Source organism: Apaloderma vittatum, unplaced genomic scaffold (assembly GCF_000703405.1).
Source record: "Apaloderma vittatum isolate BGI_N311 unplaced genomic scaffold, ASM70340v1 scaffold12861, whole genome shotgun sequence".
Lineage (NCBI taxonomy): Eukaryota > Metazoa > Chordata > Aves > Trogoniformes > Trogonidae > Apaloderma > Apaloderma vittatum.
The window spans coordinates 52514-68822 of NW_009699685.1; the positions used below are offsets into that span (position 1 = coordinate 52514).

Sequence of the window (16309 nt, forward strand, 5' to 3'; positions counted from 1 at the left end):
CCTAACCCATTTGACCTTTTGATTAAACTTTGAAAAGGAGCCTCAGAAAACTTCTTGTTGCATAAGGGTGTGGACTGTGACGATTATCAAATTGGCCTGTTTGGGATGAACACTTTCTGATGTTGTATTAAATTCATAACTACCTGACAAATCCAGGAAGAGCAAGAACATGCAATACTGATCGTATACGCTTTCTACAATGTCAACTCAATTTCAAGCCTTTGCCAGCGAATATCTTTTCTTGACAGCTCCTGGTGTGGGTATTCCATTGCACAGAAAATCAAGTGCGAACCCTAGTAAAGTTCCTGAACTGTAGGAGCTGGTAGAAATCCTCTTTAATAAAAATGACAGGGAGTTGGGTTCTCAGAGTGGAACATCAGACTGTTGTCTGAGGTCTAAGCAACCACAGCATGCCACAGAGAGACTTCTAAGGGACGACCTGTTGCTGCAGCTCTGTTCTAATTTCATATGGTTTGACACTTTTGTGAAAATTTTGAAGACATAAGTGAAGAAAGTTTGATAGCTGCTCTATGTGGCAGGTGCTACCATTCCCCACATCACATACTAGCAAGAAACAAGAAGAGAATCACACAACGTATCAGGAGATTACCTCCCATGCAGGTACTCTGCCTTTGAAGCCATATTTCTCTGGCTTCAGGTCCAAAAAATTTAACCATGTTGATAACATACAGTGGTGGGTTGATCCCAGTGAGCAGCTGAGCACTTACCCTGCCTTTGGCTCACTTCCCTTTTCCAGGGAACAGGAAAATAAAAGGAAGACAAAAAGACTAGTGGGTTGAGATAAAGGCAGTTTAATAATCATACAAGCACTGTTCAACGATAGCCAAGACACTGGTGTAGTTATAAGCACTGTCCTAGCCACGAACTCAAAGCACAGCACTATCCAGGCTACAATGAAGAAAGTTGACTTCATAACTTCATCCCAGACAGACCCAGTAACAATATGAAAGGCCAAAAAATTAATTACAACTGCTTTCCAGCACTGCTTTTCTTGTGGGGAGCAGCACACAGGGTGCTTTATTTTCTCTTGAGAGCACAAGAGAACAAAAGAAGGAAGTAATCCTTTATCTTTAAATAAGGCCTTTGGATGAATGTAGATTTTTTTTTTACTCTCTAAAAAACATAATTACCTTCCACACAGGTGTGAACACTAGAAATCTGGGGCACTAACAAATTTACAAGGACCCACCAACTGGTTAATTGCCAGCTGAAATGAATCAAACTTCAAAAATATTGTAAAGTGCTCAACGGCTAAGGTAGAAATAAATAAGACCTTTTAGATGTCTTTTGGTTTTTTGCTTCTCTATTATTCAGTTTCATCAATACCCAAAACATGCATGAAGCAAGGTAAAAGAGAGGTCAGTGCATTATTTTAGCAAGAATCAGGTGGTTGCCAGAATCAGAAAGGTTTCCTACTTCATCCCACCTATCAATCCAGATGATAAACTCCAAAAATTATGGGGAAAACCCTCAAGTGTTAACCTCTTCTGACAGGCTTATTCTAATTTAGGTCATTTTGTGCTTTTCTGTGCTGTGCCAAGCCCCAGTGTAAAAAAGCAAAGCCCCTCACCTTGAAAACAAGGTCTCTAAAGACATTTTTTGCAGACATTCAGAGCGCTGCAGTAAAGTGTTACAGTCTGAAGAGGGTTGGTTTAGGTTGCAGTAGGGTTAGGGGAGGTTCTTGCCAGCAGTAGGATAGATTGGGATCTCCACCCCTTGCTGCAGTTATAAAGGCAGTAACATCTAAGGAAGGAGATAGGGAGGAGTTGAAGGGTTGACTCCTTTCCTCTGGAGTACTAGGTGAGGAATGTTGCAGAGCTGTTAAACTAGTAAGCAATTAATTGCTTCTTGGAAAGAGACCTTATCTCTTTCTTCTCTCTCCCAGTGAGAAAAATGTGGCTGAAGTTTCTTTTGACTATTCTTCTCCTGCATGTAACAGCTGCAAAGGAACCCGAGCTGTAAGAACTACCATATTATTACTATTAGTACTCACGATAAGGCTTTAAAGATAGTGCTAATTAGTGCCACTAATTTCACTTTAAATACTACTTTAAATACTACCATGACTCATCTTTTATATCTGGAGAGCTAAGTTAAACTGGAATGTGGATGGCAAGTGGATGGTTCTCATGTAATATGAAACTGCTATTCTGCCTATTGCAGAACTTGTGTGTGTTTAGAAAAGACAGTAGGAGTAGTAACAGCAGTGTGCTTTGCTAAAAGCTGGCAGGTCCAGGACTCAGACAAAGGGCAAAAAGGGAAGATTTGGGGGCATTGATAGAGTTGTGTGGGGAGCGTAGGGCTGGGCGAGCTGGGAGCTGCAGAGCAGGAGTCAGGAGCACTGGCAGTGTGTTCTGTATTTAATCTAATCAACAGGTACTAAGTAATAACAATGCTTTGTGTTTATTTTCACTTTGATGTTTGACTCTCACAGGCAATATGTCCTGATGGTGCCTGCTGTCCTCCAAACTGACTCTCCAGGTCAGATTTGCCTGCAGTTCCTTAACCTCAATGAGACAGTATCTGCCAGAGTCATCCTAGAATATGGTGCTGTTAACACCACTATTTTTGAGAAAACCATGACACCAAGCAGCGGTCTACAGTGCTTCAACTTCACGGTAAATTAATTTTAATGTATGGCCCAAGGGAAAAGAAATATGAGGAGGGACAAGTAAATTAAAGCAGAGGGTGTAGGAGAGGAACGTGCAATGGAAGAAATAAGACTTGTTGGAAGAAAAACGAAGCAGAGGAGAGGTACATAGTAACAGACAAGGAGGCATTTTAAATAGATATAAACAAGAAAGGTTCAAGAAAGGTGATGGAAGGTGGTGAAGGTTGTAGAAGTGAGACAAGTGTCTTTTTGTAGGAGTCCAGGCCATGGGTCTAGCTGTTCAATAGGTTCTGGAGCAAATGACTTCAAGTCTAGCAACCTCCCGTTGTTTTTTTTTTGTTTCCTCACAGATTCCTCCTGTCAGTTCCACCCCATTGGCTTTCATTTCTTTCTCTGCGAAGGGGGGCAACACAGTCAGCCTACAAGAGCAGCGGTCGGTGATGATCTGGAAAACAGAGAGCATTGTCTTTGTGGAGACAGACAAGCCCATCTACAAACCAGGACAGAGTGGTGACTATGCATTTAGTTTGTAATGTGTCCCTTAGAAAGCAGTTTCTTCAGATAGAATTTCTCTGCCAGGTGTTTTTCAGCCTGAATTACAGTCTAGGCATTTTATTCGGAGTTTCTGTTAAAATGGCTCGAAGTATTTGCTGTGGAGCTCAGAGAGTCATCTTCAGGATGGCAGGAGACTGTCATCCCATGGTTTCTATTATTTTCTTTGTCCCTTCCTTCCAGCTGACAGAAGAGAGTAGCTTTTGCTGCTGCTATTTCATTACTGGTGGCAGGTCAATATAGTGGAAAAAGGTGATTAGATCACTACTTAAGAACTTGGCATAAAACAATGCTCCCAGTCTTTTATCTGCGATACTGCTCATCCAGCAAGACTAAGAGTGAAATCCATTATTTTAAAACTAATTACAAGTTTTTTAAGGCAAAATTGTGCTATTTACCTTCTGGGTTCTGATGGTTTTTGACTTTATATTTTCATGTTGTTGTTTTTCCTCTACTTAAGCTATTGCCTTATCCATACTTCTCATCTGGCCATCAAGCAGAGCTTTAAATATGCAAAGAACCATTTAGGTAGAACCATTCCTTAATTCACTTCTAGGATTTAAGGCTTATAGATCATAACTAGAACAGTGTATGAAACACTAAGAGAATACTTACTTCCAGAGATGAGCCAAGTAATATAGCTGTTCGACGGGATCAGCTATACTTTAACTAGGGATGATAAATACATAGCATGAGGGAAAGCTTACCAATCAGATTGTGGTGCCACTAAGGTGTCCACCAAAAAATGGCTTGATTATTTGAAATGAGGGAAGCAGTAAGTTAAATTAGATGAGGAAAAGGTAATGTTTTATAAGGACATTTTTGAAACATATTTTTATGGTTTTCCTTGTGTGGTAATTCATCGTTCTCCTTTCAGTTTTTCTCTTGGAAAAAAACCACCACCAACAACAAAACCCCAACTAAAACCAAACTAACAAACAAACAAGAGCAAAATCCTGTGGGATAAGAACAGACTGAACTAAGAAGGGTTGCACTGCGTTAGGAAAAAAGGACAATTCAATTCACCTAGTTACAGCAATATTTGGAGCTTTCATATGTTTAAAGCAAGAAATCCTGCTTTAGAGACAGGGAAATTGAGAGGAATAGATTTGCCTACATCATGCAGGTGGCCAATGAAAGAGGTATGGCTGTCTGACCTGCACAGCAGTTCTTATTCATTCAGTCATCCCCTTTTCCTGGGGTAAAGCAAGCTTTCATGAAACTGTGTGAGGACTCAATGCTGGGGAAAAGTCCCCTCAGTGAAGTCTGTGTAGGATTCTTATATCTTAAGGTACATGTTATTACCTGCATCCTGTGCAAGTGGGACTGTTAGAAGATCCAGTGAAACTGGGAGTACTAATGGATGCAAACTATCATGCTCAGCCAAATAAACTACAGCTAATGCTAACACCCAGTTCCTTATCTTTCCAGTGATGTTTCGTGTTATTGCCCTGGATTTCAATTTTAAACCTGTCCAGGAGATGGTGAGTGACCAGTAATATTCTCCTGTATTTAAAACTGGGAGGTAATTTCTCCATTTTAAATATTGCTGTGAATAAAATAATGTACTGTGGAGACTAAATTCCAAAGAATTACCATGATTTCCTAAACGCACACTATAATTCACCCTTACGTTAGAATGTATCTTCACAGGGAAGAGTGCAAGTGTGTGGCAGGTTGGATCCCTGATACAACACCTCCTGCTATTGCCAGAGGCTTAAAAAAATACCCTGCTTTATTAATGCAGACCTTATTTTAGCTCTCAACAGAAAGCCCACGGTTCAATCTCTTCTTAATATTGTTCCAGCAGTTGTTGCTTGCAAAAATTGGTAAGTCATCCACCCAGTATTTTGCTCGTTTTAGAAATGAGAAGATGAAAATTCAGGTTGCTACCACAATTATTTATCCAATCAAAGGCACAACTTTCAATGCCAGCAAGCAGTCTTCATGTTCATAATACATAAACCAAGAGATTAAAAGGTGTTTACAAGCCTCCTCTCATGTCATTGTAATGCAGAAGAGAGCACAGCATTACTAAAAGAGCTGTGCGAATAAGCAGAGTGAGGATTTAAGATCAAAGAAGCCCAAATCACGGTTTACATGCACATCTATAACTTTACTCACTCAGCTGCTCTGGGAATGCACTAAATCCACTAGGATCAGGAACTGCCCCAACACTCTCATTTCATCTCTTCCCCTTATATAATCTTTTTATTGAAGTAAAACTGCTTTTAAAGTGATTGAAATAAGAGGTGAGGATCTCTGATTACTGGTATTTTACTGGTTATTGTTTATACATTTCTTACAGTCCTGGGGAAAAATAATTCATGATTGTTCAGCCTGTTAATCTCTTCTCCCACTTTGTTTTTTCCTCTTTCAGTACCCCTTGATTGCAATTCAGGTAAGATTTTTTTTCTCTTTGTATTATATTACACATTTGAAAATAAAAAAGGGCACATGCTTATACTGGTTGATACATGTCTACACACAATGAAATCTTGCTCCTGAGTTCACTGGGAGAAACTTCATAAAATCCCAGGATGCTGTTTGAGCCCTACTAACATGGAAAACATACCCATATGCATATCAGAAGTCAAAAAATGTTACTGTTCTTATGCCTGCCTTTGACTCCCCTCCACCTCCTCCACTTGGCTCAACTTATTTTGAAGTATATTTTTTCATAACTCAAGTGCTGCTGAATGCTATGAGCAAATAAAGGCTGTGGATACAAGTACTAGCTATGTTAGCACTTCCATGGCATTTTGTGGTGATTTTTAAAATGGCAATTTCAGTCTGTGTCTAGACAGCATTCTTGCAAGTTTTCATGTTATACCATGAAGTCAGATGACTTTATTTTGCTTGTAGTGAAGCATGCCTATTTTGAGTGCTATGTGCGTTTTTCTGCAGAGTTCAAGGAAACGGTGTGAATGAGTTTTCTTTAGTCTAACTAGCATAACAAACACTGAGAGACAAATGACACAGTGAATGCAGAAGAAATGTTTCCTTCCTTCTTCTGGCAGCTGAAAAAAAGTTGGGTTACTAAAGGCCAAGATTTGTGTGGGATAAGCTCCGCCAAAGGCAAACCACAAAGATTTTCTTTCTCTCCACTCTTGACGAAAAAGTAGACCAACATATACTAAAGAGCAGGGAAGAACAGAACTGTGTAACTCTCCCTGATAATTGAGACTAATAACTAGGCTGCCTGAATCTTAGATGAACAGATGAGAATCTAGCAACATTGATAATCAAAGGCATAGTTTATCTCAATGCATATGCATTAAGCAACTTCCTCAATGAGTTAAAGCACCTTGACCTGTTTTCTTCTTTATTTATACACTGTGTGTCAATAACAAAAGATTTTCAAGACAAATAAAATGTGAGTCCATATTCTTTTTTCTTCAGGATCCACAGGGTAACAGGATCTTTCAGTGGCAAAATGTGACATCAGAGATGAACATTATCCAAATTGAATTCCCACTAACTGAAGAGCCTATCCTGGGGATCTACAAAATCATTGTAGCAAAGAAGTCAGGAGATAAAACAGATCACTCATTCCTTGTGGAGGAATATGGTAAATGCCACCTGTTGTTTTTATTCAGAGTATAAAACGTTATTATGTGGAAATACTATGAGCCCCTATCAATGAACCCTTTTAACTGCTAAAAATTCTAGTAGCTTCCTGGCAAATGCAACTTCAATTAGTTGTCATTAAGAACTGGAAAGAGAGGAAAAAATAAACCAAAAACAAAAACAAACAAACAAAAAACCAAAACAAAACAGTAATAAGCCAAAGGAGATAAATTAAACATTTTTCACAAATTGAGCCAGGAAAATAATCTGCATAACAAATCAATAAGTTGATTCCAAATTTCACTGTGACAAACTAACCCTCTCCTATCCATACCCACAAATTTTCTTGGCCGAAGCTCTGCAAGGCATCTAGACATAACAGAATTCACCTCACAAGTCCTGACTTCTCTTCAAAGATTTGTAGAAATAGTGAGCCTTTGCAGGTCAGGCCATTTCTCAACCATTTTTGGTACCTGAGTTCTGAGATACCATTCCATCTGTAGCTAACACTGATGATACATCTTCAATTTCTCTTTCATGTCAGGAGAGCCTGCAAGTTTACAATGTGCCGGTGTTTTTTTTTTTCTTTGCATTCTTTTGTCCTAGTGTTGCCAAAATTTGATGTCACAGTCACTGCACCAGAAAGCCTGACAATCCTGGATTCAGAGTTCACAGTGAAAGTCTGCGGAGTGTAAGTACTAGGTGTAGAGTGGTTAGGAAACATGCTGAAGAACAAGAACTTCCCAAAGACTGAGAAAAGACACAGGGCTTAGAGAAGAGACCAAAACAAATAGGATTGGTCAGGGTTGACTTGGTGGTTGAAGTTTTCATTTACTTGTGTGCTCTTCTCACTGTATTGCATGTGTATTCTCTTCCAACTGGTGTTCATTGGGTTGAATAAATCTTTCGAGAGGTCCCCTGCTAAAGTAGGATGTGTCCACTCCCAGTAACCTACTTCAGAGGGAGACCTTACAGCAGAGCACCATTAAATTCTAGCAGGGGGTCTTAGAGTTACAGCTGTCTTTAATTCCCCCTCCAAGGAAAACTTGCTTACCCTAACACCAAGATCCTGTAATTTAGAATCGAGGGTTGAAATCCTGATCCCCTTGTTGATATGAGGAATTTTGCTTTGATTCAGTGAGTCTAGGACTCCAGTCTAAGCTAAAGAGTAGAAACAAAAGAAAATATAATTTTGTCAATAGCCATATTTGTCTGTCAAGCTGATGGAAGTGTTTATTTGTAGGTTTAAGGTGTGGGTTTGGTTCATGGGTTTAGGGGGGGAATAGAACCCGTTAATTTTACAGCTTCTGAGTTGTATTACCTTTTTGTAACAACAGGCAAGTTTAAAAAAAAAAAAAAAAGCCTGTGAAACTATTCTGTCTTCTGGCTTACCAGCTCACTGCTTGTCCCAGATCTATTCTTGTGTATGTTAAGTCAGTTTTTCAAGCATCATCTCATGGACCTATTTTGTCTTCCCCTAGGTACACCTATGGCCAGCCTGTTGAAGGGAAAGTCCAGCTCAGCGTGTGCAGGGATTTTGATTCATATGGGAGATGCAAGAAAAACCCAGTTTGTCAATCATTTACAAAAAATGTATGTTACAAAATTATTATTCCTCCTTACACTTGTCATCTGTCCCATGTTACAGCTTCTACCACTTTGCTCCTCACACTTTTCTTTCTCTATTCGATGCTTCACTTCACTCTACTCGTCTGCTTGCTTGTATCACTAGTGTGGAACTTGAGGCACCTCATTTCTTTTGGTTTCATACAGGCCTGAAGGACTGATATGTTCCTTCTTCATAACTCATTTTCCCACTGATGTCTCCATCAGCCCTGTATAGACCTCCCTTGCTAAAGAAGGGTACTGTGTATTGCAGGCATCCTTTGAAAGCTGTGATCCTTGGTAACAGAATTTGTTTTCTTCCCTTTCAAGCTGGAGATAGGAGGCTGCCTCTCCCAGGTTTTCAGCTCCAGCATCTTTGAGCTAAATCGCGTTGGTTACAAGAGGTTTCTTGATGTGAAAGCCATTGTCACAGAGAAAGGAACAGGTAATCCTTTTTAGACAGTCAGAAACAGCAACACTGGTGTGGTCCAGAAGGAGAGTAGGAGATATTTAGCCTCTGCCTGCTGAGTACAAGTATGTTTCCCTGAAGAAGATTGAATTTATAGGCACAGTGACCATCTCCAGGCAAATATTAACTCCCATGAAGCTATGAGCAAGATAAACCATATCTTCCCTTGATTCTGTACATGTTTTACAGGCCTGCAACTTACATCTACTCAGTCTATTTTCATAACTCGGGTGATGGGCAGTATACAGTTTGAGAACATAGATCACCATTACAGAAGAGGAATTCCTCTCTTTGGACAGGTAAGCAAGGGCATAGAGAGCTTGTATAGAAGGTGACTGGCAGGCAATCACCTGGCAACAGTGATGGAAACATTTTGGGGACTGTTTGGGGTGGGGGCTGTCGTCCCCAGCCATCTCTGCTGGCACAGAGTGCCCTACTGGTAATTCTGAATACTGAAGAGTATTACTTTATTCTGAGTTTGACTCTGCCAGAGATACTTTGAATCAAAACACTTTTAAAAACCCTAGAAATTAGCATTTTTCTAATTTGCATTTTAAGCTTAATATATATATAATTGCTTCTCCTTTCAGAATTGCTCATTGTATTCCAGCAAGAGATGAATAAAAACACTGGGGGATGAGTGAAGAAAGAGTGAAAGGAATTTAAGAAAAAAAAATCAAGCAAATAGTTTCTGTCTTAAAAACCTTTTTCATGATTTTATGTTTCATGACAAATCCCACATAATTCTGTCTGTGGTTTAAGGGGTAGGGATAAATCTCTCTCCTTCAGTTGATGCTTTTTTCAGTGAGGAAAGGATAAGGGGACATTTTACCAGTAGCAGTGCAATGAGAGAAGAGATTGCCTTTCAAGGTTATTTTTCCCCTCTGGAAGACATCTATATAACTTTCTTACTTGCTCCCCATTCCCACTTAATTTGTCAGATTGATGTGCACCTTACCACCCCTTACTGGAGGTTGAGGATCGACAGGCTCCCCAGGGTGATGTGCCACAGTGAATTCCTCAATCACACACATTGTCTTACACACTAGAGGTTAAACATGCTGAAAAACACGTGGTAGAAGGCTGAGATGTCACATCTCAGAGACAAAGCTGCTGAGGATGGCTTCAGGCAGCTTTGCTTTTGTAAAGAAAAGAAGAAAACAACAAATGCGTGGAGGTCACATCAGGGGAATTGTTGTCTGGAAGACAGTGATACTCATACTTTCTGAAAAATTCAGCAGATCCCTGTCCTGGTGCCATCACATTCCATTCATGGTCCTTCCCTGCACTATGAAACATCTGTTGCTGGCCATGCGTTGCGTGTCTTCTCTTTTGCCGCATTTAATCTCACGGAAACCAATATCCACCTGAACACTTTTAACTAACTATGGTTATTTTTGTCATTTGTCTCCATGCTGTTTCTGAAGAGTATAATCAGTCCCTTAAGCTTATATTTAATATATTACTACTTCTGCCATCTTTTTCTTAAAAACAAAGAATCAAACAAACCACCAAAAAAAATCCACCTCAAAACAAATGCTCACTTCTAGTAACGTAAAATTTCCCTAATGGTATCTGTTATTTTTTATTTGTTTGTTTAACACAAGAACAGCAGAGACAGAATCAAAAAAGTGTTCAAAATAAAGTTCTGAAGAAAAGGGCTTCAGACACGAAAAGTATCAGCAGCAGACTCTCAAAACTAAGGAAGGAAAAAAAGAAGGAAAAAAGTATATCTTTAAACTGGAGATGTGTAGTCAGAAAGGACTGAACAGGAAAGAGATGAGACATAAGAAGCTCTTGCTCTACAAAACGATGTTATCAATGATGTAGCAGATGCTGAGGAAGTTCCTGCTCCAAACCTCATAAGATAGCCAAGATAGCTGCCAGAAAGTGAAGAGAGACATTTCAATTCTTAAGTATTGCTTTGAAGGAAGAAGAAAAATCAGTTCTGCTGTCCAGAGGGCAAAGGAATGCAAAACATTAGTATCTACATACAGAAAGATAACACACTGAATATCTTGCATTCTCTTCTACAGATGAAGCTGATAGACAAAAACAACTCTCCTATTTCCAATGAAGTTATTCAGCTATTTGTCAACAACAAGAACACAGACAACTTCACCACCGATGAAAATGGTGTTGCAGAGTTTAGCATTGACACATCTGAAATGTTCGATCCTGAGATCAATCTGAAAGTGAGTACAAAACAAAGCTGAATAGACACAGAGAGATATATGGCTGCTCTCAAACTGAACACAGGAAAAAATGGGATGAGGTTTGAGGTCTTTTTATAAAAATATGCTTTATCTGGCTTTTTTCATGTTCTATAGGTCTGAAAATTTACTGTGAAAGAAGTGAGGAAAACACCTGAGTTGTAGCAATGCAATGGCTTGCTGTAAAGCCATAGTCCTGTTTTTTCCTTACCAGTTTGGCTTTAGATGCAATTCCTGAATACAAGCATTGTGTGAACTAATCATTCAGATGTCAGTATGCGATAATAATTTCCTTAGTGACATATGTTTGTCTTCCTTTTTTTACTCACTCCCTCTCCTCATCAGGCAACTTATAAAACCAGTCACCAGTGCCACTCTGAAGGCTGGGTAGAGCCTTCCTACCACGACGCGTATCTCTCCATCCAGCGCTTCTACTCCTGGACTAGCAGTTTTGTGAGGATTGAGCCTTTGTGGAAAGATCTGAGATGTGGGCAGGAGAGGAGGATCACTGTGCACTACATCTTGAACACAGAAGGATACAAGAACATCAACACCATGAACTTCTATTATGTGGTAAGTGTGGGGTTGTTGCATGGTTTGCTGAAAGGCCCTGACCAGGCAGATATCAGGCAGAGCTTCCACAGCAATTACAGCAGTGAGTGTTCTTCCAGCTTTTGGATTACCAGCCAGCACAGTTGCCAACAACCAAGGGATGGAAACAGCATTGAGGTTGTTTGGCAAAACCTAATTGCTCAGGAAAAATAACCGCTATTTCTGGACATGTTACTCTTTTTCATAGTAAGGAACAACCTTCATAATGTCTCAGACCAGAGTTCTTGTCCCTTCCCTCCAAGAAACTCTTTATGGTATTCTCTGCCTCCCTTTTCCCTTCCTCTTCCTTCTGCTTTCTGACCAGTGACAAGGGTCCCAGCAGTAAGTAGCAGCAGCAGTGACAGCATTCAGCATGCTCTAAGACTGATTTTTAAGCATTTGAAGCCATCTCAGTGTACATGCCTTGATTGTCTTGTTAATGTTCACTGAACTTGATCGCTGCTTTCTCCCTCTAGTCTCTACCAACCAGTAAATGTATTGCTCCTCTCTGCACAGGGCATGGCAAAAGGCAAGATTGTCCTTACAGGGGAAATTAAAGTTAATATCCAAACTGGTAAGTTAAATTGTCAATCATGTTTCTGCATTAAAAACAAAACAAAACAGAAAAAAGAAAAAGAAAGAAATGGTGAAACTGAGGCCCAGGGAAAGACTTCCTGGATGTAAACAGCTGCAATTGGGAGGACTGTATCTCTCTCCATCCATGCTTGTGTACCTGATACTACCACTAGCACTAAGATCACTATAAATTAGATTTAGCCCAGCAGCTAGTTCAGTTGATACAAGTCAAGAAGTAGTGTTCTGTAAAGAGCTTCCCAAAGGATAACATCGGGAAGGCAAAATGTCTGGCTTAGGGGGCTATTTGAATCTAGCCACAGGTTCAAACTCACATGAAATCCGAGAGTATCTAGATCTAAACCCAGGCATGTTGCCTCCTGGCAAATCCATGATTTTTCAGTTTCTTGTCCATGTACAGATTGCTCCACTGACTGGCACAGCTATATGCCAGGTGAGGATGGTTACTACCACAGCAGATCACTGCGCTTCTCTCCTTATTGGTCCCATTCTCTTTTCTAACAGACCAAAATGGCACTTTCACCATCCCACTTTTGGTCAATGAGAAAATGGCTCCAGCCCTTCGGTTGCTGGTATATACCTTACACCCTGCCAAGGAGCTGGTGGCAGACAGTGTCCGATTTCCAGTAGAGAAATGTTTCAAAAACAAGGTGAGAAGCACTGAGATATGTTACTCTCTGCATTCTCCTTTTTTTTCTCTTTGGCCTTATATCTCTCCTCTACCACCACCTCCTGGCCTTATCATCAAAAGGTAATTTTTTTTTTAACATTAAAAACTGCTTTTCAGGAAACTCAGATGATTCCTGTCTCCCTTGAGCTATGCTAGTGTCTGATTTAGTTCAGAGTGTCTGTTCTTCAGCAGAGCAAACACACTTTAGCTTTATCCTGCTTCACTATTTAATCTAATTTTTCACATTTTTTTGAAAAATAAAATTTGGATTTACCAGAGCTAAATACGTGTAGAAAAGAAAGCAAAAATATAGCAATCTAGAGTTTAAGTTTTCCTTCCGTGTTTTTTCCACTGGTACATTTTCTAATCTTCAGTTTCTAAAAGCTAAAAGGCATGAAACATTAGAAGACTAAACAAGTGAGATTAAACAAAATGTTTCCAGTTACCTGGTGTGGTCCTCCTCTTCTGTTTTTTCCCTCCTATCTAACACAGATGTGAAATAGATTTTGCTCTGAATAGGCTCAAAACATTTTTAAATGGTTTAAACATTTGCTAAGATGGGCCATGGACCAAATAAAAATACGATCTTCTCACCATAATGCTTATTACATGTAGTCTGTGTCATAGTAAGATCTGATTTGATAGTAGCAATAGAATCACACTGTCTATTAAATCACTTGAGGTAGGTTTCATTTAAGCTATCACGGGAGTCTTAAGTGCGTTTATTGCCTAAGTCTGGTTATAGCAGAGGTTTGGTCAACAAAGGCTGGAGAGAACAGACATCCTTCTCCAGGCAGACTACCTGTGCTTTAACAGAAGAGCCTTCTACCCTCCTTATTGCCCTCCATTCACACACACATGCAGAGCAGACCCAAACAGCAGGGACTAACCATACCAACATCTGTTTGATAAATTTCAGGTTCAGCTGAAATTCTCTGAAAAGCAGGTGCGCTCAGCTTCCAACGTCAGTTTAGTCATTGAAGCTGCTGCCAACTCCTTCTGTGCTGTGAAGGCAGTGGATCAGAGCATGCTGCTCCTGAAGTCTGAGATGGAGCTGTCTGCAGAAACAGTAAGCTGCCCAAACAAATGTATTGTCTCCTTCCATTGCCTCCTCCTCCCCCGTTTCAGCATCACTCCACTTGAGATTGTTAGGTTGTGTTAGACTTCTACTGCTTTTTGCATGTGCTGGCCATATAATATCTGTTGTAGGTAATACATAGCTTTTGTGTCTTGGCAGTTGGAAGTCCTCTTTCAGGTGGTCCTTGGTATTACCACTGACGGGTTTCTGGCAGCACGACCCTCTGGCAGATAAGCCACCCCTCCCAGTTTTGTATCATCAGCAAACTTGTGGAGGGTATGCTCTGCCACATCACTCAGATCGATAATGACGAAGTTGAACAGAATTGGGCCCACCATTGAGCCCTATGCCACACCTCTAGATACTCGCCTCCAACTAGACTTTGTGCCACCAATCACCACTTTCTGGGTCCTGCCATTCAGTCAGTTTTCAATCCAGGAAACAGTGCCTTGTTTCAAACAGACCAGTAACTTAGCTCTGGCAATTTGCAGCACATGATGGTGTTATTAGAATTGGTCTTTCAACACACAACAGGCTTTGCATTTCCTTCCCCCTCACAGATATACAACCTGCATCCCCTGCAAGACTTTCAAGGCTACATCTTTAATGGACTTAATCTAGAAGATGACCCCCAAGAACCCTGTGTCTCTTCTGACAACATCTTTCACAAAGGCTTGTATTACACACCTGTAATGTCTGGATTAGGCCCAGATGTATACCAGTTCCTCAGGGTAAATGTCCTGTACATAAATCTGTTGAAGTGAGTTTCCACTTATGTAGCTTTAAACTTTTCTGTAAATAACGCTGTTAGTAAAACTCATACACAACAAACTCTCTTCATGGACATCTACTCGCAATTGACTCTGGTACCTTCTCTGATTTCCCAACCTACACAAAGCTCCCACAAATCTCTGCATAGATGTCTCTGGGTCTGTCTGTGGTGAAAGGCAGTAATGGGAAATAGGGAGAAATGGAAAAAGCTTCAACTGCAGTATGGTTGCAGCTAACAAATGTGTTTTTTACAGGATATGGGCATTAAATTTTTTACCAACTCAAAGGTTAGGCAACCAGTTGTGTGTAGCAGTGAGACTGTAAGACCTTCACCATATTTGTTGAATGCAGGATACATGGCTTCCTCGCACCATGTCAAATCATCAGGTAATAGAGGGGGCAGGAAAGAGATTTTGGTTTTTTTCTTAAATGAAGTGGTATTCATATGACATAGGAATGTACAGTACTCATGAATCACATTGATATTAATATTGAATATTGGTCTGGAACAGGATGTGATGGCTTAGGATAATAGCCAATACTCAAAAAAAAGCCTTCTAGGTCTACACTTAAGATTAATGTCCAGTTTCATCTTGTGAAGTGTTGACAATGAGTAGACTGTCACACAAGGCTGACATGGTTGACAACAATCCCCTTCCAACCAGAGCTTGTTTGAAAAGACGGTGCATCAGTGTGGATAGCAAATGAATCTAAAAGCTAAGTGACCTGAGTTCTAGCCCTAGGTCTCGAGCTTATATCTGGAGACAAAAGCACTTCAGGTAAACTTTTCTCTGTGATACCAGGTTATATCTACATCAAAGATACATCAGTGACATTAAATTAATATTTGTGTGGCATTACCAATAGTCTCAGTTAGAAAGAAACGAGTAAACACTAATCATCCTTTGTATTGACCCATACATATTAAAATCTATCCTTTCTGGTAGCCTGTTATATGAAGCAAGCTTGACTAAATTCCCATTGCCTCTTAGCTGATGAAGTGGCTAGAGAGGAGAGACTCATCCTTGAGACTGTTCGTGAATTCTTCCCTGAAACTTGGATTTGGGATATAGTCTTAATTAAGTGAGTACTGCTTCTTCCTTCTTTTTGCCTTGTTTTTAAGAGATGTTAAATATGTCTCCTTATGTCCTGTAAGGTAGCAATTCTTTGCCATCTCTTCTTACCTTTTGGCCTGGAAGACCTAGATTTTTCAATAATCACCTGACCGACTGCCCTCCTCTTTTCCATGATAAAATTACCATGTCCTCAAAGACATCTGTTCCCACTATGTGTGTACCTTGAGTCATACTCCCTTCCTAAGACGAAATATGGGCCTGATGAACAACAATTCTGAGTTTTCTTTCCAGACTCAGGAAAATGATGGGCAGATGAACTTTCACAGAATCACAGAATGTTAGGGGTTGGAAGGGACCTCTAGATATCATCTAGTCCAACACCCCTACTAAAGCAGGATCACCTAGAGTAGGTCACACAGGAATGCATCCAGACGAGTTTTGAATGCCTCCAAAGAACAGACTCCACAACCTCTCTGAGCAGCCTGTGC

General features: G+C 40.1%; 1 protein-coding gene across 1 annotated transcript; it reads left to right on the plus strand.

Moving 5' to 3' along the window:
* Window positions 1–1800: 1800 nt before the first annotated feature.
* LOC104280745 (ovostatin-like) lies at window positions 1801–15828 on the plus strand (the record flags this gene model as incomplete). Its single annotated transcript, XM_009878491.1, has 18 exons — window positions 1801–1979; window positions 2456–2639; window positions 2983–3142; window positions 4616–4668; window positions 5565–5585; window positions 6587–6755; window positions 7361–7445; window positions 8236–8347; window positions 8690–8804; window positions 9018–9127; window positions 10865–11023; window positions 11387–11614; window positions 12149–12206; window positions 12731–12876; window positions 13816–13965; window positions 14535–14705; window positions 15000–15132; window positions 15738–15828. Coding segments are annotated over exons 1-18 (2210 nt in total), but the record flags the coding sequence as incomplete, so codon positions are not given.
* Window positions 15829–16309: the final 481 nt, after the last annotated feature.